Source organism: Balearica regulorum, chromosome 19, assembly GCF_011004875.1.
Source record: "Balearica regulorum gibbericeps isolate bBalReg1 chromosome 19, bBalReg1.pri, whole genome shotgun sequence".
NCBI lineage: Eukaryota > Metazoa > Chordata > Aves > Gruiformes > Gruidae > Balearica > Balearica regulorum.
In genome coordinates, this window is record NC_046202.1 from 4,227,860 (window position 1) to 4,247,462 (window position 19,603).

Sequence of the window (19,603 nt, forward strand, 5' to 3'; positions counted from 1 at the left end):
CTGTAGCTCTGTATTTAATACCCTTAACATTTTTCTGTCCCAAATTTATCTGCTTGCTTTTTCAGCTCATGTACACTTTTAGCATCATTTTGATACACCAAGTCCCTTCCCCACTCCTCCACCTCAAACACGTTTTGACTTTACCTCGACTACATCAAAGTTAAAACTGAAGGGTCTTGTTGACATTGAGGTAGTCATTGCAGGAGAAAACACCTCCTCACGGCAGCGACAGCACAGCCTGCACGAGCCCTCCTGCAGCTGGACTGATTACAGGTGCCCACGAAGCATGAATTCCTCCGAACCCTGCAAATGCAAAAATGTCCTATGCAGGTCCATAAGGAGCTCTCCAGTCAGCTTTCATTTGCCTGGTTATTTCAGCTAAGCAGTTTGTGTCTATATTAATTTGTTTTTTATAGGAAATTAATTAGGCAATTTTTTTTAAATACCTCATTTAAAAAATAAAAATTAAACAGTTGGCCAGAGACAAGTTCCCAATTCCCAAGCCGAGCTGTGCCGGTGTAATTAACTCGCCTGCTTTGAGGGCGTCACCTCCCCCAGGACTCCCAGCTTGCACCAGGTACCGTGCTGGCCTGTTTTTCCTTTTAGCTGCTGCTCCCTCAAAGAGGCAATGTAATTACTCTCTGCTCTGCACACCAGACCCCATTATCCCTGGGAAACCTTAGCAACTAAGTGAGTGTTTGCTCTTGTTGCTATGACAGAGGATAAATGACTAGCGGAGATAGATAAGGTTAACCCAGCCTCTGCCTCCCACCCACCACTGGCCAGTCCCTTTTCCTCCCAGACACTAGTCACGCAGCAGGGTGACAAGTACGAGCAGGCAGGGAAAGGCTGTTTAGTCCAGACGCAAGTCTTCCCCTCATGTTTTAAAGATCCTACCGCTACAGTTGTATTTCAAAGCACACGACTGTTTTAAAGTGACAGAATAACCCTTGTGGCTATAGAAGACACACACTTGACTTTCAAGATAACGGCCAAGTCTCAGAGCCAAAGAAGGGGAGTAACTGTGCCTGTACAAGCGCTGGCCTGAATCAGGGCTTCATAAAAGTTTTTCCTCACACACAAACCACTTTGAACTGCCCTTTCACACCTACATCTAGCAGTTTGTCAGCCCCTCCAGTGGCAAAGGAGCCTGCTGTAAACATCGACATTTTATAGGGGCTGAGCGAGCAGGAAGCACAAGTGCGGTAGAGCCAAGCGATTCTCATCACCTTCCTGCTGCCCACTCTCAGGAAGGGAGAGAGCTGAGCTGGTGCACGGGAACACAGCTGAGAAACGGCCTTTTGCCATTTCTTACTGCGACAAATCCCCACAAACCCCTAACAGCAGATGGAGAGCCAAGCGACACAAGGAATCCAATATGATCAGACTTGACTTGCAGCTCTGCGGCTTGGGCCAACAGAGACAAGGAAAACACAATGTCCAAATAAACACCACAAAGCCTTGGCAAGCTTTGGGACAACAACTTAAGAACCCAATCAGACAGACTTTCTCCAGTCTGTCTCACCATGAAAGCTCAATTTAAGCAGTACCAGCGCCAGCAAAATAGGGAAAACCTCATTCAGAACCATGTAGTCAGATCATGTATTTGGCCCAGCCCAAATTAAATACAAACAGGCCACAGCACACAGAAAGTGAGAGGTGTCATTATCACGTAAGGCCAAGTCGGAAAAGCAACAAGTGAGGATGAAGTTTGGGAAGAAAACAAAGAAGGGTCCCATGCACCAGCGCGGCTTCCCAATCCAAGCAGCAGTGGCAAGAAGCCTAACTGCTTTTAAGACAGAGCTTGCTAAAGAGCTCATGAAATACAATGCCCTGGAGGTCCATGGCAGTCCTGTGAGTGAGAAGATAAAATCAGTTCTACAGGGAAACCGACATACGGTACCAACAATCCTGTATTAATGAGAGGCACTTACTGGCGTGGCTACTTGATATATGGTAAGCTATAAAGAACCAGTTTTTGCCCAAGCACAGCAGTCTTCCGGCTCCCTAGAACCCTACGATGCTGGGGAGGAGAGCCAGCACTATTCCACCTGCCAAGGTGTATACTTATTTATCAGACTTTGGCCCTATTTCCTTCTGATCCCCAGCCAGGCAGGTGTTGCAAAGTGAATAATTCATGAAGACAGCAGGCTCTTTCTGACTCACGTTCTGGGGCAGGTTGATCTGGCATAGGCCTAGGAGAATCAAATTAGCATCTAAATGGCCAATTAGAGAGACTCATTTCACTATTGTGATATGCTAAAAAGCTCAGGAGGCCTTCTTCATCTGGAGGTTGGTGGGGGTGGCACCTCCCAGCCTCCTGAGAAGCATCAAGTTTCTTAGAATGAATTGGACATAGCAGGAAAGTGCTGAGCACGGGCCAGCGTTTGTCAAGGAATCCCTTGCAGGAGAACCACGTGCCAGCGTACTTCGCGGGTAACCTCAAGTGAACCAGGAAAAGCGTGTTCACGGCCGGTGGAGAAACTGCTGAGCAGCCTGACCCCAGGCCTTGCCAAAAACTTGCTATCCACAACAGCTCCGAGCCACAGGCCTGCCATCACATCCGGAGGACGAAATACCCTTTGTCAGCATCCTTCAGCTAAAGTATTGGGTTTAGGCATCCTAGGAAGCCTTTGAACAACACATAAGCATGGCCAGCTGTAACTCCAAGATCTTCATCACCCTGAACATTGTCGGTACAAGCAAAAAAGCAAGCCATGGACTTTGACCAGATGCTGGGGAGTACCTGACTCAAGCTGCAGTAGACTAAAAACCCTGGGGTGGGCACAGCATGTTATTCTTACAGCACCCATCACCCCGTGTCAGAGTGCCCAAAAGAACCACAACAATCCATCCCATGTAAGATGTGCATGGCTGCTCCCACCACACAACATGCACAAACCCAACAGCTCTCAAAAGCACGCCAGGGCTGATAATTTTTTCGATGGAGCACATCACTTTCAGCCTCCCACTTCTGGCTCGTTCCCTCCCCCCCCCCCCCGCCAATTACTTTCAGTTACCTTCAGGAGGCTGAATTCCACCTAAATTCAGCTTTGTGCAGTTCACCTGGCTGTGTTTCTGAGCTGCTTTCGGCAGCATTTTAGCTAAGAGACTCTCTCACCAGTGGAGCTCCGGGTCGGGGCGCCCCAGGGCCCCCCAAAAGCTGCTCCCCTGTCCCAGCTCGCCAGGGGAAGGGGCCGTACCCCACGGGCCCCGGACAACACGCTTTCCCTCCAGGTATCCACCACGTACCAACACCTGAAACTCTCCTTCAAACTCCGCACGAAGCGCCCGTGCGCCCTCCCGGCAGAGAGCTGCACCACCCGCTGCCCCCGGCGCGGCGTCCTCCCCGCTCACCCACCTGTCCCGCTCTCGCACCCGGCCTCGCTGCCCCGGTAAAACTCGCGGCCGGCTCCGCCACGGGCCACGCTGGGACGCGACACGGAGCCGCCCCCACCGTGGCCAACGCGGAAACGGGGAGCGTACCTGCGCCGCGCTGCCGCCGCCGCCGCCTCCTCCTCCTCCTCCTCCTCCTCCTCCTCCTCCAGCCCCGGCGGCGCCGCCCGCTCCGCGTCCCGCTCCGCGCCCCGCCGCGCTGCTCCGCTCCGCGTCCCCCCCCGCCCCGCCCCGGGCCCGGGCACCCCCTGACGGCGCCGCGCCGCACCCGCCCCGCCAGCGCCGGCCGCCTCCAAGGCCCGGCTCGGAGCTGCGGGACTCGGAACGGGACAGCCCGGGAGGACTAGGGGCAGCAGTCGAGGTGTGCGGTGGGACCGGCTAGGCCGTGCCCGGGGGCTGCCAAGGCGGAATAAAAACCCACTTAAAAAAAAAAAAAAAACAAACCCGAACTCTAAACAAGGAAAGCCGGTAGGAAAAAAAACAAACAAACACCAAAAACAAACAACCAAACCCGAAAAACAAAACAAAAAGACCCAAAACCAACCCGAACCCAAAACACATACCCACCCAAACAAAACAAACCCCCCAAAACCAAAGAAACACCCAGAACAACAAAAAAAACCCCAAAGCAAACAAAAAACCCATGCAAAGAAAGCACCCTCCCCCCAAAGAAACAACAAAAAAACCCCAAACCAAAACCCTGAAGGGAAAAAACCCCAAGAAACAACCAAAAATCCCCACTTGCAAAGCAAAAACCAACCCCACCACTAAAATTAATTTTGCAGGGAAAAAAAAAGTTCAAAACAACAGCACCCATAGAAAAGCAAGGTGACCTGCTGGGCCGGGGACAACCACAGGGAGCTTGTATCATTGAAAAATGAAGGGCTCAAATCTTCAGAGCGATCCTAACCACAGACACCAGCTACAGAAGGTTCCCTGGGATCACCAGCACAATTTGGTCTCACTTTTTTTTTTTTTTCTTTTAATAGTAAAGCTGTTCCACCCAGGACTGCTGTGGACGGTCCTGTGAATGGGCTCCCTGTGTCAGTAGAAGCTCAGTCTGCAGGAGGGGTTGCAAACCAGGTACAACGTGGACCCAACGTGGACGGAACGTGGACCCAACGTGCCAAGATAAGCCCAGCCAACCTGTTTAAACCAACTCACTGCACACTGAGTGAGGGACCAAGGGGCTGGTGTGGGTTTTTTTCTGCTTTCAACAACTGCTTGTAGCCCACTCCCTCATGCTTCATCGTAATAAAACACATCTTGCTTGGCATTTTGGAGAGCTGTACGAGTGCTAATTACTGTGCCGTGCAGCACAGGGAGGGTGGGGCGGGGGGGAGCAGAGTGCTTGGTGGAGTGACAGCCTGGGATCACACTGCGAGTCAACAGAAAACCACAGGAAAACAATTATTCCTTTGCACTAGCCTGTGAACACAGAAATTAGGGCTTATTACTGTCTAAACGTCCAGTGGATGCAGTGAGTAAATTTGCCATGTGACAGGGAGGGAGAGAAAAAAGAAAGAAGGAAATGAGTAAGGAAAAGAAATTCTCAGTCTGTGCTTTTACTGCCTGTTCAGAGCCTGCTCTTGAGAAACCTGGTGGCCCTGCGAGCCCCATCCCTTCCATATATCCACAAGGCCTCAGGATAAGCTTAGGGACCCTGAGCCACCTTTTACCTAAATCAAGTTCAAGTCTGAGTGTATATTTTGCTTCTTTGTTTAGGCAAGTGTGGAAAAATACATCACAGGAAGCAGTGTTTGCATTAATAGAGAGGCTGTATTTCTGTGGAAGAAAGCACTTGAAGATGACATTTCGCACCAGGGCACTCCTCCACACAGTCAATAATATAAATAAATTAAACGCACGGTTCAGCCAACTTCAGGAAAAAGATAAATTACCTTATTTAACCAGCTGCACTGGCAGGAGCAATAGGCACAGGAAACGACACGCATCTCAGAGCCTGTATCCATTCTGTTGTTGAATTTGCTCATCGGGATCCCCACAGAACGACAGATGCTTCAGAGGCTGACTGCAAGGCTGGGCCTTAGTAGCTGGAAGTCACAGAGAATAAATATGACATTACATTAAAAATTTAAAAAGGCTAAATATGAGTTTTATCCTGATAACTTGAAGTCAATTTTTAATATACTAGTTTCTCAGAAAGCAGGCACTTCCAATTCCACCCAAAGAACCCTTCAAAATCTCTCTTTTATCGATGATGGGTTTCACTGAATTATTCACCAGATCACAGCTGCCAGAGACTTTAAATATACGCACGACAAGGACTGTGACAGATAGCAACCTTCTCCTGCAGGCCTATCAGCCATGCTGACAGTGGCACCGCAGATGCCCCGAGCTGGTCCAGCCTCCATTCAGCACAGCACATAATTGCACGTCGGGGAGCAGCATTTCTGTGTCGCCCTTGGACAGGCACATTTCTCAATAAATAAAAAATAAAGACCACCGTTTTCAGAGAGATGTTAAACTCGTGGGCATGAAGGTGTCCTCCAGAAGAAGTACAGATGCTTAATAGTGGCCCTATTGTACAGCAAAACAATCCTAATTGTAACAATCCTGGCGTGCTACAGGAAATGATTCCCAGTTTGGATGCTGGACTGGTAACTGGGGGTCTGGGCTCCCGTTCTCAGCCATGTCCTGCCGGGCAGTCAGAGCTGAGGCGTTGCACTGCTGATCTGCTTTGCACGGTTTGGGTGTTGTTTCTGGTTGGATCACAGGTTCCTTCAGGTGAGGATTCTCCTCACCTGTCTGTTCAGCATTTGACACAAGAATTTGAGGTGGGCAATTAGTGTTTTAATACACAAATAATAAGTATTAATTTTAGCAATTTTAAATACCTAGAATAGCCAAGAGCCAATCTGGCTGGCTGCTTAGCTCTGAAAGACCATTTCCTAGGGACACTGGCTCAAAACCTGGCAAGGAGGCATTTGGCACTCATCCCTTCCCATCGCCCTGACCACTCCAGCTCAGTCTAGCTGCTTTACAATTCACAGCAAGAAGGCCAGGATTTTTCTCCAAGCTCTTACTCTGATTGCAATCCTCTATTTGGTCCTCAGTGATTCAATTTGTATTCTTCCCTCTAATTATCATTCCTCAGTAAAAAGGTCAGTGATTCAGTCCTTAATCTGAGAAACAACAACAACAATCTTGCCTATGGACCACTAATTTTTCCAGTCAGGATATAAAGCACGTTCACAAATCTCTCGGAGGCACCTGCCTGTTGCATTACCCAGATTTTATACTGAATGGAGGGGGGGGGGGGGTGTCATCATAACACCCCGTCTCACCAAAGGAAACAAATACAATGGTACCTTTACTTTTACAAGCAAGCTAAAATTAAAGAGGACAGTAGGAATATTCAAGCAAATTGAAAGACAAATCTAACAACTCTTACATATATAGATTAGATCTGCTGCTTAAATGCAATTACCATTCCTGGCAAGGGTTTACAAATTGGACTTTTATTTCATTAATTTCTTATATGTTTATTTTTAGAAGATATACACCTCCAAGATGCAGTGAAGCCTTCAGAGGATTTGGAAAGTTTGTTCTTAGTATTTTTACTGTGAGTTGCAGGTAGAACATCCACTGAGACTGGAGCCTGCTGTGCCGGGTACGGCAGAGTTTTGACTCTCAGTCTAAACAGAAAAGGGGAACAAAGATAAAAGTGACAGAAAGCAGTAAGAGAGTAAGGGATTTCCCTGGGGACGATGCCCCTTCAGAATAAAATTATCTGCTGCTGGGGAGCACCTCAGTACCCAGCCAACTGCAGCAGCAGAAGGGTAGGCGAACATTCGTCCTACCCGTCCCAGTACTGCAGAGAGGAGCTGTCAGATGGTTTTCTTTGTGTGTAGCTCAGGCCAGCCACTACCACCAGGCTCTAATTTCTGCTGGCAAGTCAGGTTTTATCATAACAAAATTAACAACAACCACCACTAGGTACAAGTAATCCCCTTCCCTCAGCTGTTCTCCAAAAATATTATACTCACTTTTCAGTCTGGATGAATTATTTACATCTCATCACTGCTGTTCCCGCTTTCCTTGCCTTTTTGCCCTGTGTCACCATCCCTTTCATCCACACGCAGGCTTTGGAGACCTGCTGGCTGCTGTACAGCATTAGTAATAACCATCACTGCGAAAACCGGGCTGCTGACACTTTGAAATCAGACCATTAGCGGCAGTCGGAGAAGTGCTGCCTGTAGCCCAGGGATCTGCCATGGGAGCAGCCTCCCGGGAGCCTGATTTCATCACAACCTGTCTGAATGCAACCGTGAGCGTCTGCCAAATTTCACATCTAAATAGATCAGGAGAGAAGGAGAGAGACAGGCGGGGAGGGGGAGAAAGCAACCAAACCAGAATTAAACCTCCTCTTATTTCCAGGGAGAGGATGACAAATAAGCAGTGCATCGCTTCAGCAACTGTTGCTAGAGTTCGCGCAACTGCTTTTCGTCCAGGCTCACCTCGTCTCCCTCATGGATGGGGCTGTTAAAACACTCACCACCACAATGCAGCAGCGAGGGCATGAGATCTGAGGATTGCACCAGCCCCAAAACACTCGGGAGAGCTATTGCCACCTCAGAAGCTGTTTCACATGTATCTCTGTTGCTCTGATGTGGGGAAGGGAGGAGAGGAGGGAAGGGAGAGGGGAGTTTCCCTCAGCGCCTTTAGGGCTGAGGTACTGGGAAGGACCCTGAGAGCTGCTCTCCCTGCAATGGATTCAGGTTTGATTTTTTTTCCTTCTGCTGCAAACCTCACAGCCCAGCAATACTTCACCTCCTGCCAGGGCTATGCTACCTCGGACAAGCCAATTCTTTCTGGTGCGACCATATTACCTCAGGCAAGCCCCAGTACCTACAGTGCAAAGGAGGAAACCCGTGCTGGACAGCGTTGTTCACAGAGAGCAATGGCGCTGGGCCCCTGGCCAAGAGGGCAAGCCTGGGCTGGCCGCTGCACCACGCCTTCCCTGGAGACCTCGCTGAAGGGCAGGCACTGAGGGGAGCGGAGGGGAAGGCAGCGGTGAGATGGAGAGGAAGGTGCTGAGGGAAGGAGAGGTGAAGGGGGAAGGTGAGAAGGAAAGGAAGGCACTGAGAGGAGATGGAGAGGGAAAGCAGTGAGGGGAGGAGAGATGGAGAGCGAAACCTGAGGGGAAATGGAAAGGGAAGGCGCTGAGGGGAAGAGCTGAGGGGAGACAGAGGGGGAAGGTGCTGAGGGGAGGGAAGATGGAGGGGGGGTCATGGACAAGGAGTGAGGCTGGGCCAGGGCTGCTGACCTCCCCTCCCTTGCTCCCCACCAGGCTTGAGGGTGGCTGCAGGGCGCCATGCCATGCCTGCTGCAGGGCCGCGCAGGCAGGAGAGCGATGCAGGCAGGCAGCGGGGGGCGAGGGGCTGCCCATGGCCTCCTCCACCGCAGGCCCCTGGCACGAAGCCACCACGGAAAAAGAAGCAGCAGCAGCCGCTGTGCAGGAGTGATGCCGCTTCCACCACCACCACCGTGCAGGCAGGTGAGCTGGGCTGGCTGCCACAGCAGGTGTGGGCAAAGGCCACTGTGCTCCCAGGAGCCGTCCCCAAAACGCCCCGCACAGGGTCCGGGCAGGCCTGGGGAGGGAAAGGGCCATCAGGCGAAGCCGTTTGCAGCAGTCTGGTACGTGACCACTGCTCACTATGGCATGTTTGTGCCATTGATGCTGCGCTGACACGAAGGGACACACAGCCAGAGCACGTGCGTGGGTGGGAAGGCAGCTTGGATTCACCTGTCTGTGCAGCAGGAGGATGTGGAGCTCGGCTCTCCCTCCATCCGAGGGGACAACTGCTGTGGAGAGAGAAAAAAACAACCTTCCCTAGGAAATCATCTATGGCACTTCAAAACCTTTCACTGAACCTGTAGCCTGTTTATACTTATACTTTCATATACAGCTACAAATCTATCCAAAAAAGAAATAGATTAAGTACATGTAACTACACAGTATAAGCAGTAGGAGGCATAAGACATCTGTCAAGAAGTAGGAAATTATTTCATAAACTGCCTAAGATTTGGGATGCTGTAAATATTTAGTGGTTTTCTTTTGGTAAGCTACAGTATAGTTGTTTAAATAGTCGCCATTCCACAGGCATGAGTCATGGCACTGATCTAACTTCCCATCAGTGGGGTTGAGGTGCTGTTATAGCTACAGAAAGGGGAGGTTAATTTCAAAAAATCTTCCGTGTAAAGGAATAGCCGTCCATTTCCAGTATCTTAGTATGAAAGGTGCCTGAAAGTTTCCAGAAATTGTGCTGTTAAAAAAAAAAAAACCAAAACCACGTTGCTTGCCGTATTAATGGATAACAGCTTAAAAAAAAAATCCCCAACAACTAAGAATCAATTTCCTGCGTAAATTGAGTTAGGCAAGCACAGTGAACTTGATGCCACTGTAGAAGTGCTATTAATGCATTAACAGCCTTAATAAATACATTTTACAGGTGTGAGAATTGTTATGTTAGCCAGATATATTTCCCACTTAAAAATATGATTTTTAGGCCATTAATATTTTCTTATAGATTTGATTTCTTATTCAAGGGCTCGTAAAGGCACAACAAGCAATTGTCTCATCATCCTCTTTATGAAATAAGCAGGAAAGCCTCAGAGGCAATGCATGTATTTCGTTGACAGCGTTTATCATTTTAAACAGATACACACCACCACAAAACCAGAAAGCAGCAGGCCTGCTCCCCTCCATCGCTTGAAATCCCAAGTCCTGGGAGGAACCCTGACTCAGCCCAAAATAGTGAGGAAGAGAATCAGAAGGATGCAGGAATAAACAAGGTTGTCGTCTCAACTTCCACCGTTTTGGACTCCAGTCAAACAGACCAAGGTCTTTCTGCTCAGTTTAATGAAAGTCTTCGATGGGACGGGATTCTTGAAGATCCAGTAGCAGAGGAAGAAAGGTTGCGTATCTATAAGATGAACAGAAGGAAACGGTACGAATTGTATATCCAGCAACATTTGCCTGCTGAGCCATGCCCGACTGTCAGGCATTCCCCATTACTTCATCGCAGGGCGTCATGCACAAGCAGCAATCACACAGTATGTAAAGAAGATTGCTGCAGTTATTTTCTGGGGGAGCAAGCGTGAACTGGTCCTGAACGCTGAGCGAGCTAGCACAGTCTCTGAGCTGCAGCCAGCAGTGTCACCCAGAATCTCTCAACAAGTTCTGTAGCTTAGCACCGATTACTCACTGACATATCTGTGCGGAGAACAGGACATTTATATTTTAAAAACAAACCAACCTGGTAGTTAAAATATGGATGCAACTCAGACTACTTCAACAGTTCAAAGTGCTCCTTTCCATACTGCCTATTTGTCCTGGAGTATCCCTAGTTATTGCTACCAGTTTATTTCAAAATAATACTCACTGCATTACACCTGAGCTTTTCCGGTATCCACATCGTGAAGCGCTGGTCCTGAAACCAGCAAGCACAGCCCTTCTGGCAGATGGGGAAACCGAGTGTGGGCAGCTGAGTGACTGGATACCTTGTTTGGAGGCTAAAATGATTTGCAGGCACACAAACTCACCTGGTACTTGAATCTGAGTGAGCTGCAAAATGGGGACTGGAATCCAGCCTTCATCTCCTGGCTTGTGATCTAATCGTTAGGTACAGTATTTTATTTTGTTATAAAAATTCATTGTATCAGACCCTCAGATTTGACATTCTGGAGAAGCACAACATATATTAAAGGAATACGGAGCACATCTATAACAATGGCATTATCCTTGTCATGGTATGTACCAGCTAGAAGCCCATGTGGCCAATATGAATTAAAAATCACGTCAAGCAGTAGGCAGCCTTGTACTTCCCTACTTCAACTTCTCGTAGTAAAGGAACACCTTTCACACAGACTGTTACTACAATGTTAAAGGGAAACAGCCCAGGCCACACTAAAGGAAGTATTTAGAAGTTGGATGGCACATCTGAAAGGAGAGAAAGTTTTTCCTGAAGCCCTCCTGAAAGATAGTTTTGATTTTTAAAGTTTTTTCTTAATGGCTCTTCAAATGGACTGTCTTTTAGACAACAATTGATGTTTATATATGGCTTCTCTCCTCTTTACTACTTTTAAATACTGCATGATACTCAAATGCTTGCACAGACTTTCACAGGAGCAGCGGCATGCCTTAGAATAGCTTCAAAGCTCCCTAGATTCCAATAATGTCATTACATGCAAATCTAGAGCTTTTGCAAGCAGATAACCAGATGAACAATAAAAAGTCAGCAAAAAATCCCATTATGAATTAGTTAACTGGTGTTCAATTGCATCCATTTCTACTCTGCTAGAGATAGTAACAAAATCGGCACGCCTGCAAATTCAGAAAGGTTTAGAGAACAGATTAAGTATCCAGAAAAACATGACAGCATTTCTCTTGAAACAATAGTTGTAACCATCTATTTTGGTTTTATGAGGTTTAATACATAAGACATTCTAGTCTTATTTTGATGCTGTATTTACTAAAATAGTATTTGAGCCATCTACATTTTTCAACAAAATTAAAAAGAAATTCTTGTCTGGTTAAATACTTGTTATATTTGAAAAGGGTAAGTGCTTCACTTGCAGGACATGCTGACATCCATACCAGAAACTATCTTTAAAAATAAAACTATACCAGATGAACGACTCAAATACACACTGGAGAGGATTTTCAGCTGTCTTCAAGGCACTTTTTCCAAGTGTCTTACTACACTGATAAAACCACAACATGTGGTGGTGTTTGTTTATTTTTTTTTAATACACAGTTTTGTGTAGGAAACGCCTTTCTAGAATACATAAACAGCAGCAACACATGATAAAAGAGAAACAAGAGGGGACCTGGGATTGGCAGGGTACGTTACGTATTTATTATTAAGTAAATGCCATAATAAACACTGAAAAGCTTTGAATGAAAAATAAAGACACTTCCCTACGTGATGGTTTTCAGATCATTTATTACCAATAAAGTAAAAGACAAATTGAAAATTAGAAGAGGGGAGGTGGGAAACGTCACAGACATCAGAACACTTGCACAGAGCTAATCAGAGCTTTGCAAATGTTGGAGCATAAATAATTTAAAAGGTATCTCTACCAATTAAAATATTTTTAAGAGGTACATAATTCAGTTTGTTTGCTTTATAAAAATCAGATGCTTTATCCTAAAACTGTAGTGTAAGGGTTATTTCATTTCTAGTTTAACTAGGGACAATTAACGATTACAACTTAAAATAATCTTCTCTTAGATCTCCTGCAATTTAATTCATTGGAAGAGCATTGTCGGAGCAATCCGTGTTCTTCCAGCGTCCTGTGTCCAACAGTGGCCAGCACCAGATGTTTCAGGAGCAAGGTACACGAAACTGTGAAGCGAGCCATGATGCAATAGCTTTCCCGAAGAAGAGTTCTGTCCGTTTGAAATCCCACACGCTTAGGGGCTGAGTTGTGCCTTCTGTTACACAACAAGTGTATCTTGGGGCAACGTTTAGGGGGGGAATCGCGACATGTATTTAAGACACGTCTCCTAAATACTGTAGTCTGAAACCAACATGTTTATTGAGAAGACTGTGCTGCTCTTAACAACTCTGGAGCAATGCCTACCTGACTTTGGCATCCTCTGTCGCCCTGGTTTTGGGATCTGGTTTGCTGAGGCAAATACCAAAGATTAAGGACATTCTGTTCTGAGCTAATAAATAAGTAAAAAACCAAACCAAAACAACAACAACCCCAAACCACACAGACTCAAGCTTTCCTTCCTGCTGCATTTTTAGTCTCCCAAATCATTTCAGTTCACACCAGAGTACGCTTCCACACCATTCATCACACTTGCACAAACACACGTTAAGTACAGCTCAAGAACAGGCTCCCAAATTTCTAACTCACCACTGACAAAATTCACTGTGGGGCTATGCTCTAGCAAAGTCCTCTTTAAAAGCAGGTCTAGGGCTGACATTGCACCAGAAGGTGACCTGCACCTCAGAGGAATTTTGGAATACATGGAAAAGCTGTGTCCAGCTAAGTCAAGTCTAAGTCAAGTCTACCAAGTGTTTCTGAGCTGCGACACCGTGCTAACCACGCTCCCGAAAGCAGATGCTCTCCACACTACGACGCTCTCTGTCAATATAGAAAATCATCTGGGTAAAGAAAGAAACCTCTCCGTCTTATTTTCATCAAGGCGCATGATAAACTAATTCACGTAACATCCCGGTGGCTGTTCATAGTATCTGAAGTTATTCCCTTTGGTCCCCAAACTCATCGTGCACTTGGGACTGGAGGGGTTATTCAGCAGCCTACAGACAGGCAGATGCTACCCCATCCCAGTGCCACCCTGAATACCAAAGCCCAGAGAGGACGCGGACCTTTGCAATGAGAACCTCGACAAGGAAGCAGAGCGACAGCTGTGGATTTTGCTACGCAATAAAAATTTGCCTGTCCTTTGCTACCAACCACCTCTTCACAACCCCCACCACACCAGCATCCCACGCCTGATCCCAGCATCTCCTCCTCCACTCCAGCTCCCTGTATACACAGCACATTTTCTGGAGCTTTCCTAGTTACAATTCCCTTAGTGCACACAGTACGACGTCGGTAAAAACTAGGCACTGGTGTTTTTCCAGCACACACTATCAAGACCTGACCTTCCAACAATACAGGGATAATTTTTGGCCTGATACTCTTCATTATGAGTCCTACTACACGTACACAAATGCTAGCGTGTTACGCAGACTGCAGCGCTGTAGAAGTCATTATAAGTGCAGAAGATACATCACGCCGTTCATCTAAAGAACTTGAATTACCTGATCCTTTCTCTGCTGCCTGGAGCTGCAAAAGCAGTTTATCTATCTCCTGCCTTACTCAGAATTCCTCTTCTTTCCAACTCACACCTTCAAACCGGACATAAAGGCCATAGGATAACATTTTTGTATCTGTTAAATGCAGAATTCCAGATTTTCCTCTGTTAGCTTTTTTCCAGCAATTTCCAGGAGATGGTTATTCTAGAGAAAACAGTCCCGCAATCTAAACGGAAACAAATGACAGCTCTGGCTATCTGTAACCAAACGACCTGATAAGTTCTCTGCACGAGAGTGAACTGCCCTTATTTTTGCACATCACCACAAAGCATCAAATGGATTATCCACCTGCCAGGCACTATTCCACATACTTTCTTACCCGTCAATTTTTTTCCCTGGGAAAATACTTCCCCTTATTTTCAGCTGATTACTGCACTGCGGGGAAAGGGAGGGAACTCAGGACTTTAAAGGCGAAGAAACAAGTTCCTTACTAAGTTACATTCTCACAGAAAACCGCCTTCAGGCCGTTCTGATGCTTAAAGCAGGAATTAAGAGCTGAGAAAGAGCTGGCGACAGGTAAGGTTCCCTTAGCCTGACCGGAAAGTTAGGGTCTGTACCCGCTTTAGCTAGTGGAGAGTTAGCACGGTACGTTAGACGGGACTGGGATGGATCAGAGCAAGATAGACGGCCATCAGTCAGCAACCATCCAGGACACAGTCGTTCCCAAGGTACTCCGAAGTTTCCAGCTCTATGCTGGAGAGGAACCGCCGCGTGGTCTTACGACAGTTGTAATCCAGCGTGGTGGTGTACACAGTCTTGGCGTGCTTCGGGTAGACGATGGTGGTGCTGGTGAAACGCTGCGGCTTGTTGCGGGGCTCGAAGTGGACCTCCACTTTGTAATTGCGCCACGTGCAGTTTGGGACGCAGATGACCGTCTGACTGCAAGAAGAAACACTTAAGCCCACCGGCATATAGATGTCATCGATGAAGTGCTTCTCCGAATCGTATTTAACCGAGGACGTGTACCTGAAATGCAAGAGAGACGTGCATGAGCTCTGCTCCGGAGCAGCAGGCTGCATTTTCTGGAAAACAGAGCCATCGGGTACCGGGTGGCTCCTCAGCCCCGCGCCTGCCCCCTCACGCAAACACTGCCCGCTGGGGTCTCGCTCGCGCACTCATTTAAGGAAAAAGCCTTACGTTAGCGGCACGCCTGGCACTGTCACTGTTTTGTCCAGCTGCCAGCACTGCCTACCATCTTCTCAGTCCTCATGTTCATCGTTTTAAGCCTGAGCTCTATGAGCCTAAAGAACCTCCTTCAAACTCCAGTGCCTAAACCCAGAGGCCTAAATCCACATTTAGCTTTTGTACATAAGCATCGTAATCCCTCGGAGTGCCAAGTCGATGGAAGCACGTTATTTTCTCAGTTCCCCTCTGCCAAGAGTCACGCGGGAGTTCTCTGCTATCGCTCCTGGCACGGGGCACCTTCTGAAGGCAAACTTCTGAAGATTCAACTGGCAGGAAAATACTACGCAATTTCCACATCAAACTCTGCTGGGAGGGAAAAAAAAAAAAAAAAAAAATCCTCTGTGCCTGGATTGCAAAAAGAAGTTTTCATCTCCTTCACACTGCGACAACGCTGTTAGCCGTTCCACGGCGCTGCCTTCAATTCCAGCCCCATGCCAGGGCATCACCTCTTTCTACCCTCCCCTGCGTTAGGCTTCTGTTTGATTGTATCAGCCTACCTCTGCTCGCACAGTAATCAACTGGGAGCCTTCAAAGGAATAATTCACAGGCCGTGAAGTGATGCAGCGCGTAAAAAAAAATAATTACGTGCTCTCTGAATACTAACTTTTCTTTTAGCTCATACAACCAGCCACGGCTGATAAGATAGAAAGTGCTTATTATAAAACCATGAGGTTACAAGAGCAAAATTCCTTTTCCCTAACAGAACAGTCCTAGAAAGGTGGCTGCTTTGAAGACCTTCCCTCATGATTACCTTCTGGTTAATAAGTTGAAAAGCAACGTTCTGGAGCAGTGCAATGAAGTAAAATCAGGAGAGTAAAATACAGGAAAGTCTTCCTGGAAAAAAACCCACATGGGATTAAAAGAGGCTGAACACTCCTTCAGCCTGTACAAGTGTCCAGGTCCAGGAATGTACAGCTGCGTGGAACAATAGCTCTGCAAATAAATTAACTTGACTCACAGGCACTGATAAGGGCTAACGACTCCTTTACGTGCTAACTCCTTCAAAACTACGTGACTGTAACAGAGTATTTACCTTATTTCCTTTGGTGGTAAAGGATCAAACTCAACTCCTTCGCCAAAGGATAAAGGACACAGTCTCGGAGGACAGCTGGAGAGAACAGGGCTGGGAGAGAACACGGAATTCTGCAAAAAATGCAAAAATAATCCTGTTTATGTCACAATTCGGTATATTCTCAAGAGAATGCACTTCTTTAGCCCTTGGTACAGAGCTGTCAAGGTTCACGTTTACGTGCAAGAGGATCTGCTAGTCGAGACATGCCTACAGGTGCAACCCGCAGGTCTGACCAAGGATGTGGCAAGGTATAATTTTTGAAGACAAAGTCCTAACTCCAGGAGCTTACTTCAGAAGAGCCACCCTGGGAAATGGGAGAGAAAGAGAGCCCCTCGGTGCAGCACGAACTCCAGTCCGTCTGCTGTACGGGCTCACATTGAATTTACAGCGAACATTAAGAGCGTATGAAAGAGCTCTCCTTGCTGGACTCGTCAGACACGTCCACGGGAGGAAATTATTGCAGGGCACCTCACTGTGAATGACCTCCTCGTTTCACAGCTATACCATGGCTGCTATTTGAAGGCATTAAATCCAACCTAATTCACACGCGACCCGTTGGGAAGGATTAACCCATTCCCACCGAGCAGCGATTCACAGAGCATCCCTGTGCTCCTTCCTCTCCGGGACGGGCAGCGCCTTGAGCCGACGCCGGCCCGGCAACACCCCGCAGCCAGAAGGAAACCACCCAAAGCGGCCCCAAAGGGAAGCAACTCGCTCGTGTTTTTGAAGCCACCTCGGCACACGTGCTTCGCTATCCAGGGGCGAGGGGGCCGTGCGCATCTCTCCTGCTCAACGCGCAGTTCTCCGACGGCCTTTTCCAATTTCGCGGCAGCACCCTTGTAGAAAAGAGATCTTTCCTCTAGAGCTGCGGTTTCCGCAGTGTTCGTACCGACAGCTCAGCGTCAACGTTCAACAATCCTTTTTTAAAAAAACCTAGCGTACCTCTATCTGATACTATTAACTGAACCCATAGCTCAATATACAAACAAGCCCCCGTTCCCCGGCGTCTCCCTCCCAGCCCGGGCGCGTTAAGGGCCGCGACGGCGTCAGTGGAAGGGAGAGAACCGGGGGTCACTTGTTCCCAACCTGTCCCCAGGCCGGCCGCCCCGGTGCCAGCCCCCACGGTAACCCCAGCCCCGCCGGGCTGGTTTTCCGCCCTCCCTTCCTCAAAGGATGCTGCGGGACCCGGAGCACGGCGGGCTGCCGGGGCGGAAAGCCCGGGGAGAAGCCGCCCGCCGCCAGCCCGGCCGTCCCCGGCTGATGCATCGCGGCGGGTCCGAAGGGCCGCGGCGTCTCCGGTCCACCGGCCGCGCCGGGACAGACAGCCCCCGGCCGCGGCAGCCCCCGGGCAGCGGGGCCCGGCACCTGCCGCAGCGGGACCGAGCCCGGGACCGGCGGCAACGCGGCGGCGGCGGCGGGTTCCCGGGGCTGCAGCCCCCCCCCCCCCCCCCCGCCCCGGGCGGAGGGTCCCGCCGGCCCCGCCGCGCTCCGGGACAGCGGCCGCTGCACGGAGGCGGGTGCCCGGCGCCGCGGGACGGGCGGGCGGGGGCGGCCGGTGCCGGTACTCACCGCGGCGGCGGGCGGGTCGGGCTCCGGCAGCCCGTTGGTCGCGGCGCGGTCGGGGCTGCCCGAGGAGAGGAGCCAGGGCGGGGGGGCGGGCCCGGGGCTGGGGGGCAGCCCGGAGTCGGGGCTGTCGAGCCCCGCGTCGCCCCGTTTCCTCATGTCCGGGAGGTCGGGCACCTCCCGCAGGCTGAGCCGACCCACCATGGCGGAGCCGCCCGAGCCGCCCTCCCGTACCCCAGCGCTCCGCTCCCTGCGCCGGCTGCGCCCGGGCGGCGGCGGGAGGGGCGGGGCCGCCAGCGGAGGGGCGGGGCCACGGCAGGGGCGGGGCCGGTCCCGCTCCCTCTTCCAGCGCCCCGTCCCGTCCAGCACCGCCGTCATCCCGGTGCCCCCAGCCTCCCGGTGTCCCCAGCCTCCCGGTGCCCCCGTCATCCCGGTGTCCCCAGCCTCCCGGTACCACCGTCATCGCGGTGCCCCCAGCCTGCCGGTGCCCCCAGCCTCCCGGTACCACCGTCATCCCGGTGCCCCCAGCCTCCCGGTGCCCCCAGCCTCCCAGCACCGCCGTCATCCCAGTGCCCCCACTCTCCCGGCACTGCTGTCATCCCGGTGCCCCCTTCCTCCTGGTACCACCGTCCTCCCGGCACCACCATCCTCCCAGCACCACTGTCATCCCAGTGCACCCAGCCTCCCAGTACCACCATCATCCTGGTGCCCCCATCCTCCCAGCACCGCCGTCATCCCAGTGCACCCATCTCTGTATCCCCGGACTGCATCCCTGCCTGGGCGCTGCGCCCTCGCTCCGGTCCCCAGCCACATGACAGCGGCCAAACCAGCTCCCGCCAGGCTGCCCTAAATGCGGCCCTAGACCAACATACGGACTGTGCGCCCTCCTAACGCACTGCACGTTCCCATGCCAGGGATGGGAAGGGTTTGGGGTGGGTTTTGCCTAGGCCAGGCCTGACCCCGCTGTCTGCCCAGGTGCTGCTGGCGGGCGAGGGGCGGTTTAGGGCTGGGACAGGCCACGGAGGGTCATGCCGGCACAGGTACGGGGCAGCTGGGACCAGAGCACGGTGCTCGCTCTGCCACTGGGGCAGGACTGGGGACGTAATTCCCCCAGGAGACTGGGCAAGGGATGGGGGGGACACTGCTCCCTTCGTGTTCCAGCCACCCTCTGCCATCGCTCAACCTCAGCAGCGGCTGCCTCGGCTTCCCTGGAGGGCGGCTCACAGCGGGCACCTCCCTGCGGAAACAGGGGCCTCATTTAGGCTGCAAAGCAGCAGCTCTTACGCACAGGCTTCGCTCACCCCCGGGAGTTTAACGACACCCTTGAAAATTCAGTTTTCCCCCCCAGGCTGCCCTGTCTCAAACACACACGAGGATTGGGACCCAGGCAGCAGCACTGCCGCCCTAAATTGCATTTTTCAGGCAACGCTGCTGAAGCTGAAACAAGAAAACAGAGGGAAAAGGTCTTTCTAGCACTAGAGGAGACCGAGGGAACGTTTTTTGGAAAATCCTAATGCAATAATTG

The 19,603-nt window shown here is 50.1% G+C and overlaps 3 protein-coding genes across 10 annotated transcripts in view; 1 reads left to right on the forward strand and 2 right to left on the reverse strand.

Moving 5' to 3' along the window:
- Positions 1 to 5,442, reverse strand: part of RPH3AL (rabphilin 3A like (without C2 domains)) — a 59,066-nt gene extending 53,624 nt beyond the window's left edge. For 2 of the 8 annotated variants that reach the window (XM_075771386.1, XM_075771382.1), the window contains exon 1: positions 3,362 to 3,476. The gene's annotated coding sequence lies outside the window, so the exon portion shown is untranslated. Of the gene's footprint in view, positions 1 to 144; positions 304 to 3,361; positions 3,589 to 5,297 lie in introns of those variants that run through there. The other 6 variants (XM_075771379.1, XM_075771381.1, XM_075771380.1 and 3 more) reach the window with 6 other exon arrangements.
- Positions 5,443 to 7,877: 2,435 nt separating this feature from the next.
- Positions 7,878 to 11,866, forward strand: LIAT1 (ligand of ATE1). Its single transcript, XM_075771360.1, is given in 4 exon segments — positions 7,878 to 8,010; positions 8,711 to 8,917; positions 10,082 to 10,498; positions 10,501 to 11,866. Coding segments are annotated over 3 exon segments (630 nt in total). The 5' UTR covers positions 7,878 to 8,010; positions 8,711 to 8,739; the 3' UTR covers positions 10,536 to 11,866.
- Positions 11,867 to 12,351: 485 nt separating this feature from the next.
- On the reverse strand, positions 12,352 to 18,377 carry RFLNB (refilin B). The gene is made up of 3 exons (XM_075771359.1): positions 18,085 to 18,377; positions 16,477 to 16,586; positions 12,352 to 15,224 (listed from the first exon to the last, which is right to left on the reverse strand). Exons 1-3 carry the CDS (start codon positions 18,280 to 18,282, stop codon positions 14,894 to 14,896), a joined length of 639 nt encoding a protein of 212 aa, XP_075627474.1. The 5' UTR covers positions 18,283 to 18,377; the 3' UTR covers positions 12,352 to 14,893.
- Positions 18,378 to 19,603: the final 1,226 nt, after the last annotated feature.

What these genes read in the sequence shown, in the direction of transcription:
- RFLNB (XM_075771359.1), bottom strand. Translation starts at nt 18,282, where the DNA reads ATGGTGGGTCGGCTCAGCCTGCGGGAGGTGCCCGACCTCCCGGACATG. An exon ending in CCGACCCGCCCGCCGCCGCG is followed by an intron (nt 16,587 to 18,084) that starts GTGAGTACCGGC and finishes CATTTTTTGCAG; the next exon opens with AATTCCGTGTTCTCTCCCAG. An exon ending in TTACCACCAAAGGAAATAAG is followed by an intron (nt 15,225 to 16,476) that starts GTAAATACTCTG and finishes CTTGCATTTCAG; the next exon opens with GTACACGTCCTCGGTTAAAT.